The sequence below is a fragment of the Macrobrachium nipponense genome, chromosome 7 (genome assembly GCF_015104395.2).
Source record: "Macrobrachium nipponense isolate FS-2020 chromosome 7, ASM1510439v2, whole genome shotgun sequence".
In the NCBI taxonomy this organism is placed as follows: domain Eukaryota; kingdom Metazoa; phylum Arthropoda; class Malacostraca; order Decapoda; family Palaemonidae; genus Macrobrachium; species Macrobrachium nipponense.
This window is the reverse complement of record NC_061109.1, coordinates 20,017,693-20,036,285: the sequence shown is the minus strand read 5'-3', so window position 1 is coordinate 20,036,285 and position 18,593 is coordinate 20,017,693. Positions and strand designations below refer to the sequence as shown.

Here is an 18,593-nt window from a genome sequence, read left to right as displayed (position 1 = left end):
GACGCATGAAGTAAGAGCAGTAGCAAACGTCTTTGGCGTTCCAAAAGAATATGTCTCTGAAGATATCATTGAGACTACATATTGGAGGTGCAATTCAGTGTTTGCATCTCATTATCTGAAGGACGTTGAGAGTGACCTATGAGAAGTGCTTCTCGCTAGGTCCTTTTGTATCAGCAGATACAGTACTGGGTCTTGGAGCAAAGACTGATCCTTAATTTGTGTTTTTTATCGTACATAAACCCTCTTGTCAGATATGTGCTTGGTTTTCTAGTAGCAAGCTCACTACTGTCGCACGGGAGCAGAGTGCATTGCTCGTAGGGGATCAAGGGTTATATATGACTAGTTAGGGGTGAGTACAAAATTTTTTTTGTATATTTTGTAACTGAAAGTGTATTATGTTTCGAGTTTTTTGGTTGTTGTGAGGAGTTCGGGGATAACTCCTTACAATCTTAGAACTAACATGGATGTTAGGATCAGGTGATCGGGATCGGTTTTGTGCTCCTTGAACAAGGTGTATTGTCATGTTAGTGGAATAGCACCCAATGACAAAGGACTTTAGGCTCTGCCAGAGTAAAGTCGGATAAAGACCCCATTGGCAGAACCCACAAGAAACCTCTTAGCCATAGATTATTATCTCGCTGAGGCTCTTGAGGCTAAGCAGACTCCAAGGCAGTAGCCGCGAAGTCTTCAGCCTAATAAGGTAGGAACCAAGGTTTATAAATACCTACAACATATGTTGTTTACCTGTCTATTTCAGTAGTTAGCTGTCTCTTACCCACCACCAATGGGTGCTAATCAGCTAAGTATATATCTGGCAGGGAAGTTGAATGTATAAAAATGATATTGTCATGTTACAATAAAGTTTTATACATACTTACCTGACAGATATATACGATTAATAGCCCACCCAGCCTCCCCGCAGGAGACAGGTGGAAGAGAAGAATTCTGATTAGAAAACGGGGATGGTTCCTAGTCCTGCCACCCAGGGCAGGGCGGTAGATCACCTGACCTACCTGTAGCGTGTGCCGCGAAATTTGAAATTCTGTCGGAGACGACGGAGTCTATAGCTAAGTATATATCTGTCAGGTAAGTATGTATAAAACTTTATTGTAACATGACAATATCATATTTCTGGATAGTTCTCCAAGAAAAATACTGCAAATAGGCAAATTTCCCACGAATAATGGGTAGATATGGTCCAGAGAGAAATCCGTGAATCTGGAGAACGCAAATATGGGTGGCCCACTGTAATTGACTCTCGGCTGCTTATCAGTAGAATGGATTACCTTGCTTTGAGATGGATAAAGAGACATTTCACATTTTCAGTAAAATAGTAGGTGGCACTTCCTTTTGAGTGATAGTGCTGTCAGTGCAGTTCATGCAGTGCTTGCATTATTTGGATTTTTACAGCATCCCTTCAGCCCCTAGCTGCAACCTATTTTGTTCCTTTTACTGCACCTCCATTCATATCCTATTCCATCTTTCTTTCCATCCCCTCTGAGCAGTTGTTTCATAGTGCAGCTGCAAGGCTTTTCATCCTGTTACTGCACCTTTAAGACTTTTACGCTCAGTTTTGCTTTCAGTGATGAATTTCATCATAGGTCCCAGTATTTGACTTCTGGCCTAAACTTTGTATTCATGCCATTCCAATATAGGCCACTTAGGATATCCATTAGTGGCCTCGTACACACAAGGCAGCTAGTGTTGAACTGTAGCATAAGAATTTATGAAGTACCAGTTGGTTGAAAAAAGTTATTATTGGTTAGTACCAGGAAGAAAAAACACTCATCAACACCTCTCACTTCCAGTTTTAGCTAGTACCCTAGAACTTACAAACTGTACACTTTTAAAGTAATAACGGTGGGCTTAGAAAATGAAGGCATCTCTCTGGTTTTATTGGGAGATACATGATGTTATTAATGTGCCTCTACTTTCCCAGGGAAAAACTACCAAAGTAACCTTTATTTGGTGATTTATGGTTTTAACTTTAGTGTGGGAGAAGAAATAAAGTACTGTGGAACTTCGGTTTTTGTACATATGTTCCAGAACGTCTCACTAAGTCCGAACATACGAAATCTGAAACAATAATTCCCAAAAGGAATCCAGTTACTGTGTTTGAGACACCCAAAAATAGAAAAAATAAGAAATACATTTTATGGAGAATAAACACCATTTTACATATAGAAAACGATGAAATATAAATATAAATGACTAATGAAATAGATAAATAAGCATTTACCAGCACTCTTATGGAAGACTTGCTAGTGTGTGGAAGATGGACAGGAGGTGGGAGGGAGGAGGAGAGGTTATTCTTTGGAAGGGGAATCCCCCTCCAGAAGGACTAGAGATATCAATAACCTATCTGGGGTTACTTCTCTTTGTTTTTTACTGGCACTATGACCAGCTTGAGAGTAACTGGACCCTTGTTGCACAACAAAATTTTCCAGAGACATTTGTTTTTGATGTCTCTATAAAATTTCCCAAAAATTAAATTGAGAATTGAATTAAACATGTGGGGGAGACAGAGTACATCTTTGTTGGGATGATAATTCTCCACAAATGTTTTTACTTCACTCCACTTTGCAAACATGTCCTTAATCTCTGAAAAAGGCATTATGTATGCCTGTTCACTTATTGCACTTATTGAAATTTTCAAACTAGCCTCTGCCTACCTTAAATTCACTAACAGCAGCATTGTAGGCATTTTTTCTTAGTGAGTTCAGCATGCAACATCCTTGCTTTTTCACAAATTATTGCCTCTGACACACTTTCTCCCACTAACTGCTTTTCGTTGATCCAAACCAATAACAATCCCTTATCTTCAATTAGTTGTGATCTCTGTTTTGTTAACGACGTTACCCCTTTCATAACATCAGCTGCCTTGATTTCTTTTTTGTTTGCTAGTATGGAGCTGATTGTTGATATGGACTTGCCGTACATCCTAGCGAGATCAGCCACATGTACACCACTTTCATGCTTTGCTAGAAGTTCTCTTAAATTCTATAGTGTGTCTGTTGTATTAGATGTAAAAATTTGTCATTTTTGGAAAGTTATACTATGTATTTACAGTATAATTTGTATATACAGGCAGCCCTTGGTTAACAGCGGCGTCAGTTAACGGCTATCCGGTTTTACGGATTTTCAGTGCCAATCTCTGGTTAGCAGTGCTGATATCTGGTTAGCAGTGCCAATCTCTGGTTAGCAGTGCTGATATCTGGTTAGCAGTGCCAATCTCTGGTTAGCAGTGCTGATATCTGGTTAGCAGTGCCAATCTCTGGTTAACGGGGCCAATATTCAGTTTGTGGTGCTGTTAAGCAGGTTTTTAGTGCTGTTATTGCCGATTTTTGGTTAGCAGCGATTTTCGGTTAGCAGCATCCCCCCCCCCCCCCCCCCCGGCCCGGAACGGAATCCCCACTGTTAACCGAGGGCTGCCTGTAGTAAGTATATGTGGAATTGTATTAATGATTGTGCACTTTTTTTTTTTACATATACGTACAGGTGCCATTTAAAGCTGTGTGCTTAGGGAATGGCAGTGAGAGGAAGGGTGTCTGCAGAATGGAAGAAACGAGTCAAGTCCGAATACACTCGCCTCAGATCCCTGAAAAGATTCAAACGTGCAGATGAAATTAAGGCCGCCTGGAATGACAACAGAGAAAAGCTTAATAGTAAGTGAGAGAGTATGTGTTGTCTTTAGGGGTAAGGAATGATTTGTTTGTGTAAAAAGTGTACGATTTTTTTGAAGATTTTTATGTTAATTCTAAATTGATATATTCATAATTGATTTTTCTTATATAATGTGATTGAATTGTCAGTTTGTAAGAATGTAAGTTTTGGTTGAATTATTTTAATTATAAAGGCTGTAATACGTTAGATGAATTTCATGGAGAAAAGTCCGGATATTATGGAAACACTACAGTATGTATATGTTTTATGGCATATAAATCATGCACTTTAATGGTTGTATAGAACTGATTAGGATAGGTTCTTAATGCAGATTTTTTTTATTATTAATGTTAAAACCAGAACTTCTGGAATCTGAGGACCAGTCAGTTGTTGGAATGGGAGCTGTGTGGGTTTGTTCAGTTGAAGCTCCACCACACCAAGCTGTAATGAGACGTACCCATGTTACCTCTTCATGCAGTGAGCCTCTCTGTGTTCCTATCAAAACAATAAATGCAGTCAACCCCATACCTACCATGTACACATGGGCACCACTTCAACAGAACTTTATGGTTGGTTTTCAGCAAAATATTTTTATGTTAATTTTAAGTATACTGTACATAAGGGTCATACAGAATCAAACAAGACTACTCATTTTCGTAACTACTGGAATTGCCATGGCAAATTTGACTTTCTTGGTCTTTCATAAAGTATTTGTATAAAGAATAATTTTGAATCAACTTGAATCATTATTTGTAAAAATATGAGACTGTATTTTACTTTGTGTGATTAACATCTTTCACAGTGCATTCTTATATTTATTAGATTCAAAACTTTCATTATGTATTGGGATGATTGAAGTTTCTATTGCCCAGCCTCTGTAACTGTGTATAACTGGTATCATTGATTGGGATACTTTAGTGCCTTGGTAATGCACTGGTCCATATTGCCTTGATTCTGTGTACAATATGATGCACAAAAAGAGTTATCCAGTTATATTGGCTTCATTGAAAAATATGATCACTTATAGAGTGCATACAGTATTTGCATTTTAAAGAATATGTAGATGTTCTTGTAAGCAGTTTTGATAACTGAACCTTTAGACTCATAGGCTGCATCTGTAATTGAAAAATGGAAGACATTCTTGTTTAAAATTACAAAAAGTTTCCATAATATAGTCTCGCAGACATTTTGGCATGCAGTTGAAGTTCAACTGTTTGTTGATAATGATTCTTCAGTTAATGATAAAATATTTTGTTAGTATAAAATTATTTTCTGATTTCTTATGTTCAGACGAGACCGATTTCATGAACAGTACCAGTGACATGAAGTTGAATATTGTTTCTAATGTTATTGTTCTCTCTATTACATTAACTGTAGGTGGAGGATGAAACTGAACTACACAACATTCCATATATGGGTGATGAAGTTTTGGATCAAGATGGCAAGTTCATAGAGGAGCTTATTCGCAACTACGATGGCAAAGTTCATGGTGACCGGGAAACAGGATTCATTGATGATGAAATTTTTGTTGAACTCGTTGATACCTTAGTACAGCAATATCAGGTAATTATCCAGTCTAGTATACAGTAATTTAGAAGGATCTTTGAGTCATAGTTATAGAATCATAGGGCAACTCAGGTTACGGTACAGTACAGTTTAATTTTCAGATGTTGCTTATGCACTTGGATGAAATTGTTGTTTAAGTTTTCTTTAAAGTTCCTTTGTCAGGCTCAGAATAATTGTTAAAATATGTTAGGGATTTTGTATTTTGTTAATTTTAGATGATTATTTTTTGTATTACTATACTGTATTTTAATTGGGAATTAGACCCTCTCTTATTCATTTTATTGAAAAATGATGGCTGCACTAGCAGAATTCATTTTGAAGTAAAGTTTTTCTACTCTGATGATATCTCCATTTACTCTGATGATACCCCTCAGATTGGGACAGAGGTCACAGAATAATTGCCCAGTATTCTTGTTATTAATGGAGAAGTATGAAGATATACTAGTAGGTTGTTCCTGCACATAATACAAACCCTCGGTCCTTTACATAAGGAATTACTTTCAGCGTACGGTGGAATTCGGTCATAAAAGAATAACAACAAGATAGTTAGGCAGTAACTGCTTGTCTGATAGTCAGGAATCCTGCCTAACTGGACGTAAACATTCCACTTTGCTTTCGGCTGCCGTGGTATGCAGTCGTGCTCTCGCTTTCTGCCTGTCGTTGTCGTACAAGAATCAAAACTGAGAGATCTTTCTGTTTGTGTTTTATTTGCTTAATTATAAGATTATGCAAACCCAAGACTCAAATAAGCCAAATCGCCCCCATTTTCACATGTTTGCCCTGGAGTTGGGGGCAGAAAGTGTGGTGGCTTCCACTCGAAAATTGAGGAAGACCCTCGCATCCTCCACGTAAAGTGCCGAGGGCGTGAGTGTTCAATGAATAAGCCTTGTGAAACTTGTACATATCTCTTGGTCGGCGGAGCAGTGGGGGAGATACAAGGGTAGAAAACGATCTCGGGGGACGTCTTCCCCGACGACTCCTTTGGTGACTATCCTTTGCCTTCCTTCCTCCCACCACGCAAGCTTCCCCATCTCGCTGTTTCCCCTTCGGAGGAAGTGTCTCCTTCCGCTTCTTCACTTAATTCGTTGAGCATAGAAGGGGGGGAGGCACACCTACTCAGAGTTGTACTCAGGGGCTCCTGCTTGCTCCAGAGGGGCTCCTTCTCCTTTGGGACGAGTAGGAACTCCTTCCACTAACCCGACTTTTGCTCCCTCAAGTGTGTCTTTCTCTACGGTTGGGGATTTGCAGCAGGCTTAGGTGAAGTTGGTCTTGCCTGGTGCTCCATCTCTCCAGGGGCTGATGGAACATTTTTCGTCAGCTCCTGTGACTCATGGGGCAGCTGCGGTGACAACAACGACTCTGTCTGTACCTGGATATGTGGCACCACCTCACCTAGTGGACGTATACACAACACGTTACCACAGTCACATCTTTTCAGTGGTTGTGTTGTCGGTGCCACATACAGTGGTATCGAGATAAGAAATTAATCCGTTCCCGAGGTGGCCTTTGAGTATCATGAGTTTTTCGATATCTTGAACCAAACATTTTACATGTAAAATGCCTAATCAGTCCAAGCCCTACAAAAACACCCCAGTTAAATTATATTTCCAAGGCTACAAACACATGTTCTAGGGTTACGACGCCGATCCGACGGAAGAAATGTGACTCCAAAAAGGCAAAATACTGTACATACTTGAGTAATACTCAACTGCATGTAATGTTCAACCCCATTTTTACTGCATATATTAGGACTTTAGCATATGTCCCTTAGCAATAAGCCTAGCCTATGTTAGCGGTTGCTACTGTAGCCTAGTCTATGATTCTGACATCTAAACCTAAGAAGCTAAAAGCTTAGAATATGCCAATAAAATTTATAAATAATCAGTATGTACTCATTTCAAATAATTATTAATTAATCATTAACTATAATACACACAAAAAAATAAAAAAACCTTCCAATCGTTTGTTTACATTCAGCTCTTACGAGTACTGAACGAACACCAAGCAATCACTTTTCCTAGGACACAGTAAGCCATAAGTTTCATACAATCAACTTACCTGTCAGATATATACATAGCTAAGACTCCGTCGTCCCCGACAGAAATTCAAATTTCGCGCCACTCGCTACAGGTAGGTCAGGTGATCTACCGGCCTGCTCTGGGTGGCAGGACTAGGAACCATTCCCGTTTTCTATCATATTTTTTCTGTCGCCGGTGGTGTCAACATCGTTGCTACTACCTCCTGACTGGAATTCGCTTTTCAAGACAATTGATCATCTTTTTTTGGACTTTTTGGTGACGTACCTGGATGTTGTTTTGGCATTCGCTAGCCGTGGACTGGATTTGGACTTGCTTTTTGTTTTGATTTTTCTTCAAGAATGTCTGATTCAAGTGGTTGTGTGAGAGTGTGTGTGTGAATGTAGGCTGCAAGGTGAGGATACCGAAGGCTTCGGTTGATCCTCACACTGTATGCCGCAAATGTAGAGGTTTTGACTGTTCTATTTCTAACACCTGTCATGAATGTGAGAGGTTGAATGTTGAGGAATGGAAGACTCTAACTTCTTACTTGAAGAAGTTAGAGAGGGATAGAGTCAGAAGGGCTGCATCTAAGGGTGCGGGTAGTACAAGGCATATTGAGCCTTTTAATGATTCTAACTCTTCATTAAACTATGCATTTGATTCTAATTCTGTATCAGGGCCCTCACTTGCTTTTCATTCAGATTCGGCCTCGGAAATCGCTGATCTGAAAGCTACACTTTATAGGATGAAATCCAAAGTGGCTGCCATGAAAGGTAAGGATTGTGAAAGTGATTATTTTAGTGAAGTGAGTGCCCCCAGTGTTGTGGAGGGGGCGTCTGACCGTCTCTGCGACGCTCCCAGGCCTAGACCTCTTTCAAGCTCCCAAGCCAGAGGAGAAGAAAAGTCGAAAGCGTACGGAGGTTGTGGAGAATTCCCCCCGGTCAGGCGTCCCTTCAGCAGGCTCTGTAGTTAGACAGGACTGCTCAGGACCGCTATAGGAAAAGCGTCCTCAGAGAGTGCTTCTCTTCGTCCGCCTCTCCCTCTCCTAAACGAGGGTGGAAGGATTCGGACCTTTCCAGGCCCCTGAAAAGGCACTGGAAAGAACCTGTGTTGGATTCAAGCCCCGAACGTTTTCTGAAGAAGTGCCTCCCTCGATCAAGAAGGCTAAGAGGGTTTTGACGTCCCCTGGCTTTGACAAAACTCCTTCGAGGTCTCCCTCTCCCGTTGAAGAAGACGCCGGAGAAGCTTCCAAGAGGATTATTTTGGCTGTACAAGAACAGTTATCCGCCTTGGTAGGAGTCCTTTCGAAAGATCCTCCTCGTAGAAAAGACGTGAGGCTTCCTGTCAAGAAGTCTCGTCTTCCTTCTCCCGCCAGGAGTGAGGCTCCTGTGGGACGTGAGGTGTATTATAGGCGTGAGATGTCTTCCGATAGGGAGTCATACGCCGAATACGAAGCGCCAGACAAGCGCGAGTTTTCTACCAGACGAGAAGCGTCTTATAGGATTGAAGCGCCAGATAAGCGCGAGCAACTTTACAGGCACGAGGAATTAGCCAGACATGATACGTCTGCCAAGCCAGCAGCGTCAGCCAAGCGCGAGAATGCAGCCAGGCGCGAGGATTGCAGCCAGGCGCGAGGAGCCAGCCAGGCGCGAGGCGCCAACCAAGCGCGAGGAGTCCTACAGGCGCGAGACGTCTGCTTTTATTCATAAGGGCTCAGTACACGCTCTTAGCCCCTCTCCTATTAGGAGTTTGTCTCCCGCAGAGAGAGAAATTGGGCAGGAAGGCCCAGATCTGAAATTGAATTCTCCTTCTGATCCTTTCTTGGAAGAGGACTCAGAAGACGAGACTCACGACAGAGAAGGGCTGTCTAACTATAAAGTTTTGACAGCTCTCCTTCTTCAGGAATACGGAGATGCCTTGACCCCTGCCGCTCCTCCTTCTCCTCGCTCACTTTTTTCATGCTCCAAGACGCCAAAGTCGTCGGCTTTTCTGAAGATGAGGCCGACGATTTCTATGAAGAAGCTCTTCAGGTCTCTGGATAGCTGGATGCTAAACAAAAACCAAAAAAGGAGTTAGTTAGAACGGGGTTGTTCTGCATGCCTCCCGCTAGACTTACGGGCAAGAGAGGTATTTGGTACCAGACGGGGAGAATATGGGTCTCACTCTACAGCTTCGGCTGAAGCTGACTTTTCCAGTCTGGTAGACGCATCCAGGAGACATAGCCTTCAAATAATGCAAGAATAACTTGGGGTCTTTCGGAGTTGGATCATCTCCTCAAGGGACTTTTTCATATTTGGAAGTCTTCAACTTCCTGGATTGGTCCCTTGGGGTGATGGCCAAGAAGGCCCATGCCTCGGAAGGACTCGATCCTGACGTACTCCTTTCGATCTTGTCGTGCATTGACAAGGCGGTACAGGACGGCTCAGGGGAAGTCTCTTCTTTATTTGGAGCCGGTCTCTTGAAGAAGAGATCTGTTTTTAGCGCTTTTCTGACGAAAGCAGTTTCTCATTCGCAAAGGGCAGCATTGTTATTCGCTCCCAGTTCTGACTTTCTGTTCCCCTTCGCAGTTGGGTGAGGGAACATTTCCCGTTCGTCTGACGGAGAAAGCGACACAGGATCTTCTCCGTCAATCGTCTAGGAAAGAGAGACACAAGTGACAGTGGGGAGAGAAGAAAGGTGTTAATACGCCTCTGCAGCCCTTTTGAGGAGGTCTCCCTCTAGAGCTCCTAAAAGGGAAAGCGACTGAGAAGAGAGGTAGAGCTTCTTTCCGTCCCTTTAAAAGGGGAAAGTGAAGCTGCGTTCCTTCAAACACCAGTAGGTGCCAGGCTCCGGGGGTTTGTGGAAGCCTGGACTCTCATTGATACAGACGCTTGGTCAATGTCTGTTCTACAGAAAGGATACCTCATTCCTTTCCTGGACAATCCTCCCCTGACGTCAAAAACTGAGGGAAAATTTGTCCGCCCCAAGTACAAGGACCCTGTGTTGAAAGATACTCTTCAACGAATGGTGGATCAAATGTGGGACAAGAGAGCAATAGAGTTAGTGCTGGATCAAAGCTCCCCAGGGTTTTACAATCGCCTTTTCTTGGTTGCGAAAGCCTCGGGGGGCGGGTGGAGACAGTTCTAGATGTAGCGCTCGAAGAAGTTTGTTCAGAAACAGAAGTTCTCCATGGAGGACTTCTGCATCAGTCCTTGCGGCTCTTTGCCAAGGAGATTGGATGGTGTCTGGATCTCAAGATGCCTATTTTCACGTCCAGATTCATCCTTCGCTCGAAGAAGTACCTCCGTTTTCATGACGGGGGGAAGGATCTTCCAATTCAGAGCCTTGTGTTTCGGCCTCTCCACGGCTCCTCAGGTCGTTCACGAGCCTGATGAAAAATGTGGCGAGATGGCTTCACCTGAAAGGTATCAGTATCTCTCTGTACCTGGACGACTGCTCATCAGAGCAAAGTCAGAGAGACAGTGTTTGGAGGACCTTGCTTTGACACTAAACCTTATAAAGACCTTAGGATTGCTCGTGAACCTCGAGAAGTCCCATCTGATCCCCAGCCAGAACTTGGTCTATCTGGGGATTCGGATGGATTCTCTGGGTTTTCGAGTATTTCCTTCTCAAGAGAGACTAACGAGAGGCTTAAGAGAAAGTCTCTCTCTTCTTAGGGAAAGAATGTACTTCGGCGAGGGAATGGTTGAGCCTATTAGGGACCCATTTCCTCGCTCGAACAGTTCTTCCTTTAGGAAGACTTCATCTCCGTCCTCTTCAGTTCTTCCTCAGAAGATCGTGGAACATGAAGGACAGGACTTCTTTCGGACAGTTTTCCCATTCCAGTTTGGTTATGAAACGCCACTTAGAATGGTGGTTGCCCCCACTGAAGGAAAACAAGGGTACTTCCCTAGAGACTCAGAACCCGAACTTGTATTGTTTTCCGACGCGTCGGAAAAAGGTTGGGGAGCAACCTTGGGAAAAGAGAGAGGTGTCAGGCACTGGTAATGCTCTTCAAGTGTATTGGCACATAAAACTGCAAAGAGCTGTTTTGCCGTTACACCTGGCCCTAAAGAGCTTCGAGCCTTTAGTGCGGAACAAGATAGTCCAAGTGAATGCGGACAAAAACACAAACCGCCCTTGCCTACATTCGAAAGCAAGGAGGGACACACTCGTATGCCCTATACGAGCTCGCAAAGAGACCTTCTTTTGTGGACATCCCAGAGGAAACATCTCCCTTTTTGACGAGGTTTGTTCTAGGAGTAAGGAACGTGAGAGCAGACAGGCTGAGCAGGAGGAACCAGTCCTTCAACATCGAATGGACCCTCCACTCAGAAGTTTGTCGGAGTCTCTGGTCTCTTTGGGGGACTCCTCATGTCGACCTCTTTGCCATGTTCCTCTCAAAAAGACTGGAAGTCTTTTGCTCAGTAGTAGAAGACCCCAGAACTCTAACAGTAGACGCCTTCCTTCTAGATTGGTCTCATGTAGACGTTTACGCATTTCCCCCATTCAAGATTCTGGGGCAAGTGCTCAGGAAGTTTGTGACATCAAAGGGGACAAAAATGACCCTGATAGCCCCCTTTTGGCCAGCTCTAGAGTGGTTCACGGAGGTGCTGGAGTGGATGGTAGACTTCCCCAGATCCCTCCCACAAAGGATGGATCTTCTCAGACAACCACACTTCGAGAGGTTTCATCAAAACCTCCCCGCTCTCGCTCTGACTGCCTTTCGACTATCGAAAGACTTGTCAGAGCGAGAGGCTTTTCTCGCAAGGCGGCAAGCTCGATCGCTAGAGCCCAGAGAACTTCCACTATCCGAGTTTACCAGTCGAAGTGGGAAGTATTTAGAAGGTGGTGCAAGTCAAAGAAGTTGTCCTCCTCCAGTACCTCTGTAACAGAAATCGCTGATTTTCTGTTATATTTGAGAGAGGAATCTCGTCTCTCCGTAGCCACTATAAAGGGCTATAGGAGTATGCTTTCGGCCGTCTTTAGAAATAGAGGCCTAGATCTGGCAAATAATAGAGATCTACACAATCTGATTAGATCTTTTGAGACCATTAAGTCTAAGATTACATCTCCCCCTAACTGGAATCTCGACGTGGTCCTGAAGTTCTTGTCCTCGGCAAGATTTGAACCTCTGCATTTGGCCTCGTTTCGTGACCTAACGAGAAAATGTTTGTTTCTTTTGTCACTGGCGATGGCTAAGAGAGTTAGTGAACTGCACGCCCTTAGTGATAAAGTGGGATTTAAACTAGATTCAGCCATCTGTTCATTCAAAGATTTATTTTTGGCGAAGAATGAAAATCCTTCGAATCCCTGGCCGAGAAACTTCGAAGTTAAAGGCTTATCGGGTCTCGTTGGCAGGGAAACTGAGAGGTCTCTTTGCCCAGTAAGGGCTCTAAAGTTTTACATGCAGAGAAAGAAACAGTTGGGAGGTTCTAAACAAGGTCTCTGGTGCTCGGTGAAGGATCCATCAAGACCTATGTCCAAGAATGCTTTAGCCTTTTTTGTCAGGAACGTCATTACCGACGCTCATAAGGCTTGCACGGATGACTCTTTGAAACTCCTGAGAGTGAGAGCTCATGAGGTGAGAGCAGTAGCTACGTCTCTCTCTTTTCAGAGAAATATGTCACTAAAGAATATCTTGGAAGCGACATATTGGAGGTGTAATTCAGAGTTTGCTTCTCCCACTATTTAAAGGACGTTCGTGTGGACCTACGAAAAATGTTTTTTCTTTAGGTCCTTTCGTGTCTGCGGGCACAATCCTGGGTACAGGAGCTAACACCAATCCTTTAAATGATGCATAAGTCTAATAGATATGTTCTAGACTTTCTGCTGAGCAGGTGCAGGTGCCGCACAGGCGGCCAGTCACTTTCGTTCAGTAAGGAACTCTTGTGATATATATCTTTTATTAGATGAGTATCATAAATTTTTTTTTGGAAAATTAATGTGTGCTTATGCAATTTGGATTAGAATTATGGTTGTTGTGAAGAGTTTGGGATAACTCGAAGCAATTTTTTAATACTAACATGGTGGTTAGGATCAGGTGGTCGGGATTGGTTGTGTGCTCCTTCATAAGGTGTGTTGTCATATAAGTGGATCCAAGCCACCCATTGGACCAAAAGTTCCTTTCAAGGCTCTGCCGAGTAAGTGGATAAGACCCCTTCGGCACAGACCCACAAGAACTCTTGGCCATAGATCACATATCTCACTAAAGTTTCTTGAGGTGATGCAGACTCCTGGGCTACAGCCACAAAGTCTACCACCTATCAGGTAGGAACCAAGGTTTTCATACAATCAACTTACCTGTCAGATATATACATAGCTAAGACTCCGTCGTCCCCGACAGAAATTCAAATTTCGCGCCACTCGCTACAGGTAGGTCAGGTGATCTACCGGCCTGCCCTGGGTGGCAGGACTAGGAACCATCCCCGTTTTCTATCATATTTTCTCTGTCGCCGGTGGTATCAACATTGTTGTTATTACCTCCTGACTTAGATTCATTTTTTCAACATTTGATCAACGTTTTTCGGCTTTTTGGTGACGTATTTGGATCGTGTTTTGGCATTCGCTACTGGTGGAGCTGTTTTTTGGAATAACTCTTTTGGATTTTTCTCAGTATGTCTGATTCTAATGTGAGTGTGAGAATGTGTGTGAATGTAGGCTGCAGGTGAGGATACCGAAACAGCTTCGGTTGATCCTCACACTGTATGCCGTAAATGTAGGGGGGTTCAGTGTTCTGCTATTAACACTTGTAAGGAATGCGAGGGTTTTGAATGCAGAAGAAAATGGAAGACTTTGACTTCTTATTTGAAGAAGTTAGAGAGGGATAGAGTTAGACGACTGAAAGGTGTGAATTCAAGGCCTATTGAGCCTTTCACGGATAATTCTAACCCTACTACTGTAGATTCTCCCTATAATTATCATTCTCAGAGTGTCTTTTCGGATTCGGCATCGGAAATCGCCAATCTGAAAGCGACTATTCGAGACATGAAGTCCAAGATGGCGACTCGAAAGTAAGGCTAGTGAAGTAAGTAACATTTTAGTGAAGTGAGTCCCATCAGTGTTGTGGAGGGGGCGTTTGATCGTCCCTGCGGCGCTCCCAGGCCTAGACCTCTTCCAAGCTCACATGCCCAGAGGAGAAGGAAAGTCGAAAGCCTTAAGGAGGTCGTGGGGAATCCCCAACGGTCAGACGTCCCTTCAGCTAGCTCTGCTTCATGGCAGCCAGCTCAAGGGCGCTATAGAAAAAGCGTCCTTCGCGAGTGTTTCTCGTCCTCTCCCTCTCCCTCACCTAAACGAGGGTGGAAGGAGTCGGACTTATCGAGACCCGCTGGAAAGCGTCATATTGAAGCAAAGACATTGATTCCAGCCCAGAGCGCTTCTCGGATGACGCCCCGTCTGCTATTAAGAAGGCGAAGGTGGCGTCAGCGTCTCCTGACGCTTATGAGGAAGTACCCCATCATGCTTCTTCCCCGAGTGATGACGAGAGGCGTCATACACTAGATGTAGGAGAAGCGTCAAGAAAGATAATTATGGCGGTTCAGGAACAACTGTCATCTCTTGTGGGAGTGTTAGCGCCCCGTCGGAAGGACGTGACACTTCCAATTAAGAAGTCTCGTCCTCTCGCTCCTGCTCGGAGAACGGGGGCTGACGAGAGGGTTGTAAGACAAGAGAATCGAAAGACGTCTTTGAGAAGTGAAGCGTCATTTCAAGGTAGGAAGCCCTTAGAGAGCGAAGCGTCTTCCAGACGCGAAGCGTCATCAAGACGTCAACAAGAGACGTCATATATGACGCTCGGAGAGCGGGAAGCGTCTTACAAGACGTCTTCTAAAGCGCGAGAGAAGCCGCAGGTGACGCCTTCCAAGTCGATCAAAACGGGAAAAAGGAAAGACTTTCATTCCCTTAGCCCCTCTCCGATCAGGAGTTTGTCTCCTCCAGAGGAAGAAAGCTCTGAAAGGAGAACAGAAGCTCAGGATTATCACGAGTTGGAGCAAAACTCGGATGATGACGATCATGGAAGAGAGGGCTTGTCGAACTATAAGGTGTTGACTACCCTGCTTTTGGAGGAATACGGAGACGAGTTGACTCCGGCTGATCCTCCTTCTCCGCGCTCGCTCTTTTCGAGTGCGAAGGCGAAGAAGCCTTCATCTTTTCTGAAGATGAAGCCCACCATCTCGATGATGCGGGCTTTAAACGCCTTAGATTCCTGGATGAAGTCGAAGAAAGACTTAGTCAGGACAGTATTTTGCATGCCTCCAGCAAGGTTAGCTGGGAAAAGAGGCATATGGTACAAGACGGGAGAGGATATGGGTATCGCTCTCCCTTCTACAACTGAGGCAGACTTTTCGACGTTAGTTGACGCTTCAAGGCGTCCTAGTCTTAATTCTGCTCGGATTACATGGAGTATTTCAGAACTGGATCATCTCCTCAAGGACTTTTCCATGTATTGGAAGTCTTCAACTTCTTAGATTGGTCCCTTGGGGTGATGTCCAAGAAAGCTCACGATTCACAGGGAATCGAACCTGAAGCCCTGTTATGCATTTTGTCTTGCATCGACAAAGCGGTACAGGATGGATCTGTTGAAGTCGCTTCATTATTTGGAACAGGTCTTTTAAAGAAAAGGACGGTGTATGGCGCCTTCTTAACAAAGGCAGTATCGCATGCACAGAGGGCAGCTCTACTGTATGCACTCTATCTGACTATTTGTTCCCTTCTCAGTTAGTGAAGGACGTGGCTCACTCTTTAACTGAGAAGGCGACGCAGGATCTTCTGACGCAGTCAGCTAGGAAGAAGAATCCTGCTTTTAGTTTCTGCCAAGAAAGAACCTAACACTTCTTGGGCGCAGCCCTTTCGGGTAAGGTTCCTAGTCCGTCTTCCGCCTCCAGCAAGAAGGAAGGCTCCAGAGAAGAGAGTAGGTTCCGCCTTTCGTCCCTTTAAAAAGGGAAAATGAAACATTTCTCCTCCAAACACCAGTAGGTGCCAGGCTCCTGGGATTCGTGGAGGCCTGGACACTGATAGACGCAGACGCGTCTTCACAAATATCATAAGGAAGGGGATATCGTATCCCTTTCCTGAATACTCCGCCCCTAACGTCAATACCAAGGGAACTATCAGCCAAGTACAAGGACCCTGTGCTGAGGGATACTCTTCGATCGATGGTGGAACAAATGTGGGACAAGAGTGCAATAGAACTAGTACTGGATCAAAACTCCCCGGGGTTTTACAATCGCCTTTTTCTAGTGGCGAAAGCCTCGGGAGGCTGGAGACCAGTACTCGACGTCAGCTCTCTGAACAAATTTGTTCAGAAGGAGAAGTTCTCCATGGAGACTTCTGCTTCAGTCCTAGCGTCATTACGACAAGGAGATTGGATGGTGTCTCTAGATCTCCAGGACGCTCCTACTTTCACGTCCCGATCCACCCTTCATCGAAGAAGTACCTCCGTTTCATGACGGGGGGAAGGATCTTTCAGTTCAGAGCCTTGTGTTTCGGCCTGTCCACAGCTCCTCAGGTCTTCACAAGCCTGATGAGGAATGTGGCGAGATTTCTTCATCTCAAAGGAGTAAATGTCTCTATGTACCTAGACGACTGGCTCATCAGGGCCAGATCGGAGAGACAGTGTTTGGAGGACCTAAAGTTAACTCTCGATTTGACCAAGGCGTTGGGATTGCTGGTGAACCTCGAGAAGTCTCAGCTGACCCCCAGACAAGACCTAGTCTATCTGGGGATTCGGATGGATTCTCGGGGTTTTCGAGTTTTTCCTTCGCAAGAGAGAACCGCAAAAGGTTTTGAGGATAATCTCTCTCTTCTTAGAGAAGCAGCAAACTTCAGCGAGGGAATGGTTGAGCCTTCTGGGGACGCTTTCCTCGCTGGAACAATTCTTCTCTCGGAAGACTTCATATCCGTCCACTTCAATTCTTCCTCAAGAAGTCTTGGAGCTGGAAAAACGGACAACTGTCGGTACGTTTTTCCCATTCCAGTGGAGGTAAAGGCACCTACAGTGGTGGTTGCTGCCTCTGGAAGAGAACAAAGGGATCTCTCTAAGATCACAGACCCAGACCTAGTGTTGTTCTCCGACGCGTCGGAGACGGGTTGGGGAGCGACATTAGGCTCGGAGGAAGTGTCAGGCACCTGGGAACCAGCACAGGTGTCCTGGCACATAAATTGCAAAGAGCTCTTCGCCGTACACCTGGCTTTGAAGAGCCTAGAACCTCTGGTGAGAGACAAGGTAGTACAAGTAAACGTGGACAACACCACCGCACTTGCCTACATTCGGAAACAGGGAGGGACACACTCCTCGTTCCTTTACGAACTCACGAGGACCTATTACTTGGACGTCTCACAGGAACATCTCCCTGCTGACAAGGTTCGACAGGGAGTAAGGAATGTGAGGGCGGACAGGCTCAGCAGAGGAACCAGGTCCTTCATACAGAATGGACTCTGCACGAGGAAGTGTGTCGCGATCTCTGGTTCTCTGTGGGGAACTCCTCATGTGGATCTATTCGCAACATACATTTCAAAAGGCTCCCAGTGTTTTGCTCGGTCGTGGAAGACCCAAGAGCAATTATGGTAGACGCCTTCCTGCTAAACTGGTCTCGAGTGGACGTGTACGCTTTTCCCCCATTCAAAATCCTGGGGTTAGTAGTGAAAAAGTTTGTGGCGTCAAAAGAGACGAGGATGACATTAATAGCCCCCTTTTGGCCGGCCCAGGAATGGTTCACGGAGGTGGTAGAGTGGATCGTAGACTTTCCAAGATCCCTACCAGTAAGGACGGATCTTCTCAAACAACCACACTTCAAGAGGTAACATCAAAACCTCCCCGCTCTCGCTCTGACTGCCTTTCGACTATCGAAAGACTTGTCAGAGCGAGAGGCTTTTCTCGCGAAGTGGCAAGCGCGATCGCGAGAGCTCGCAGATCCTCCACTACGAAAGTATACCAGTCGAAGTGGGAGGTCTTTAGAAGGTGGTGTAGAGCCAAGAAGTTGTCCTCCTCCTCTACCTCTATAGCGGAAATTGCTGATTTCTTGCTATTCTGAGAGGTAAAAGTCTCATCTTGCCCGGTATCCACAATAAAGGGATACAGAAGTATGCTCTCGGCTGTATTCAGGAACAGAGGTTTAGATCTGGCAAATAACAAAGATCTCCACGATCTCGTAAGATCTTTTGAGACTTCAAAGTCGAAGGAACCAGTACCTCCGAACTGGAACTTGGACGTAGTCCTCAAATATCTGTCTACGGATAGATTCGAGCCTCCGCATCTGGCATCATTTAGAGACATAACGAGAAAATGCCTATTTCTTTTATCGTTAGCGACGGCGAAAAGAATTAGTGAGTTACAAGCTCTGCAGGATAAAGTAGGATTCAAGGGAGACT

The 18,593-nt window shown here is 44.5% G+C and overlaps 1 protein-coding gene across 3 annotated transcripts in view; it reads left to right on the top strand.

Annotated features, from left to right (window-relative positions):
- The first annotated feature begins 3,494 nt into the window (after window positions 1-3,494).
- The window catches only part of LOC135217736 (histone-lysine N-methyltransferase E(z)-like), a 90,882-nt gene continuing 75,783 nt past the window's right edge, over window positions 3,495-18,593 (top strand). For all 3 annotated transcript variants that reach the window (XR_010315178.1, XM_064253735.1, XM_064253734.1), the window contains exons 1-3: window positions 3,495-3,665; window positions 4,024-4,232; window positions 5,041-5,226. Coding sequence is in view for 2 of the 3 variants with exons in the window: in XM_064253735.1 (XP_064109805.1) it covers window positions 3,527-3,665; window positions 4,024-4,232; window positions 5,041-5,226 (534 nt within the window). In the remaining variant the exon portion in view is untranslated. The remainder of the gene's footprint in view (window positions 3,666-4,023; window positions 4,233-5,040; window positions 5,227-18,593) is intronic.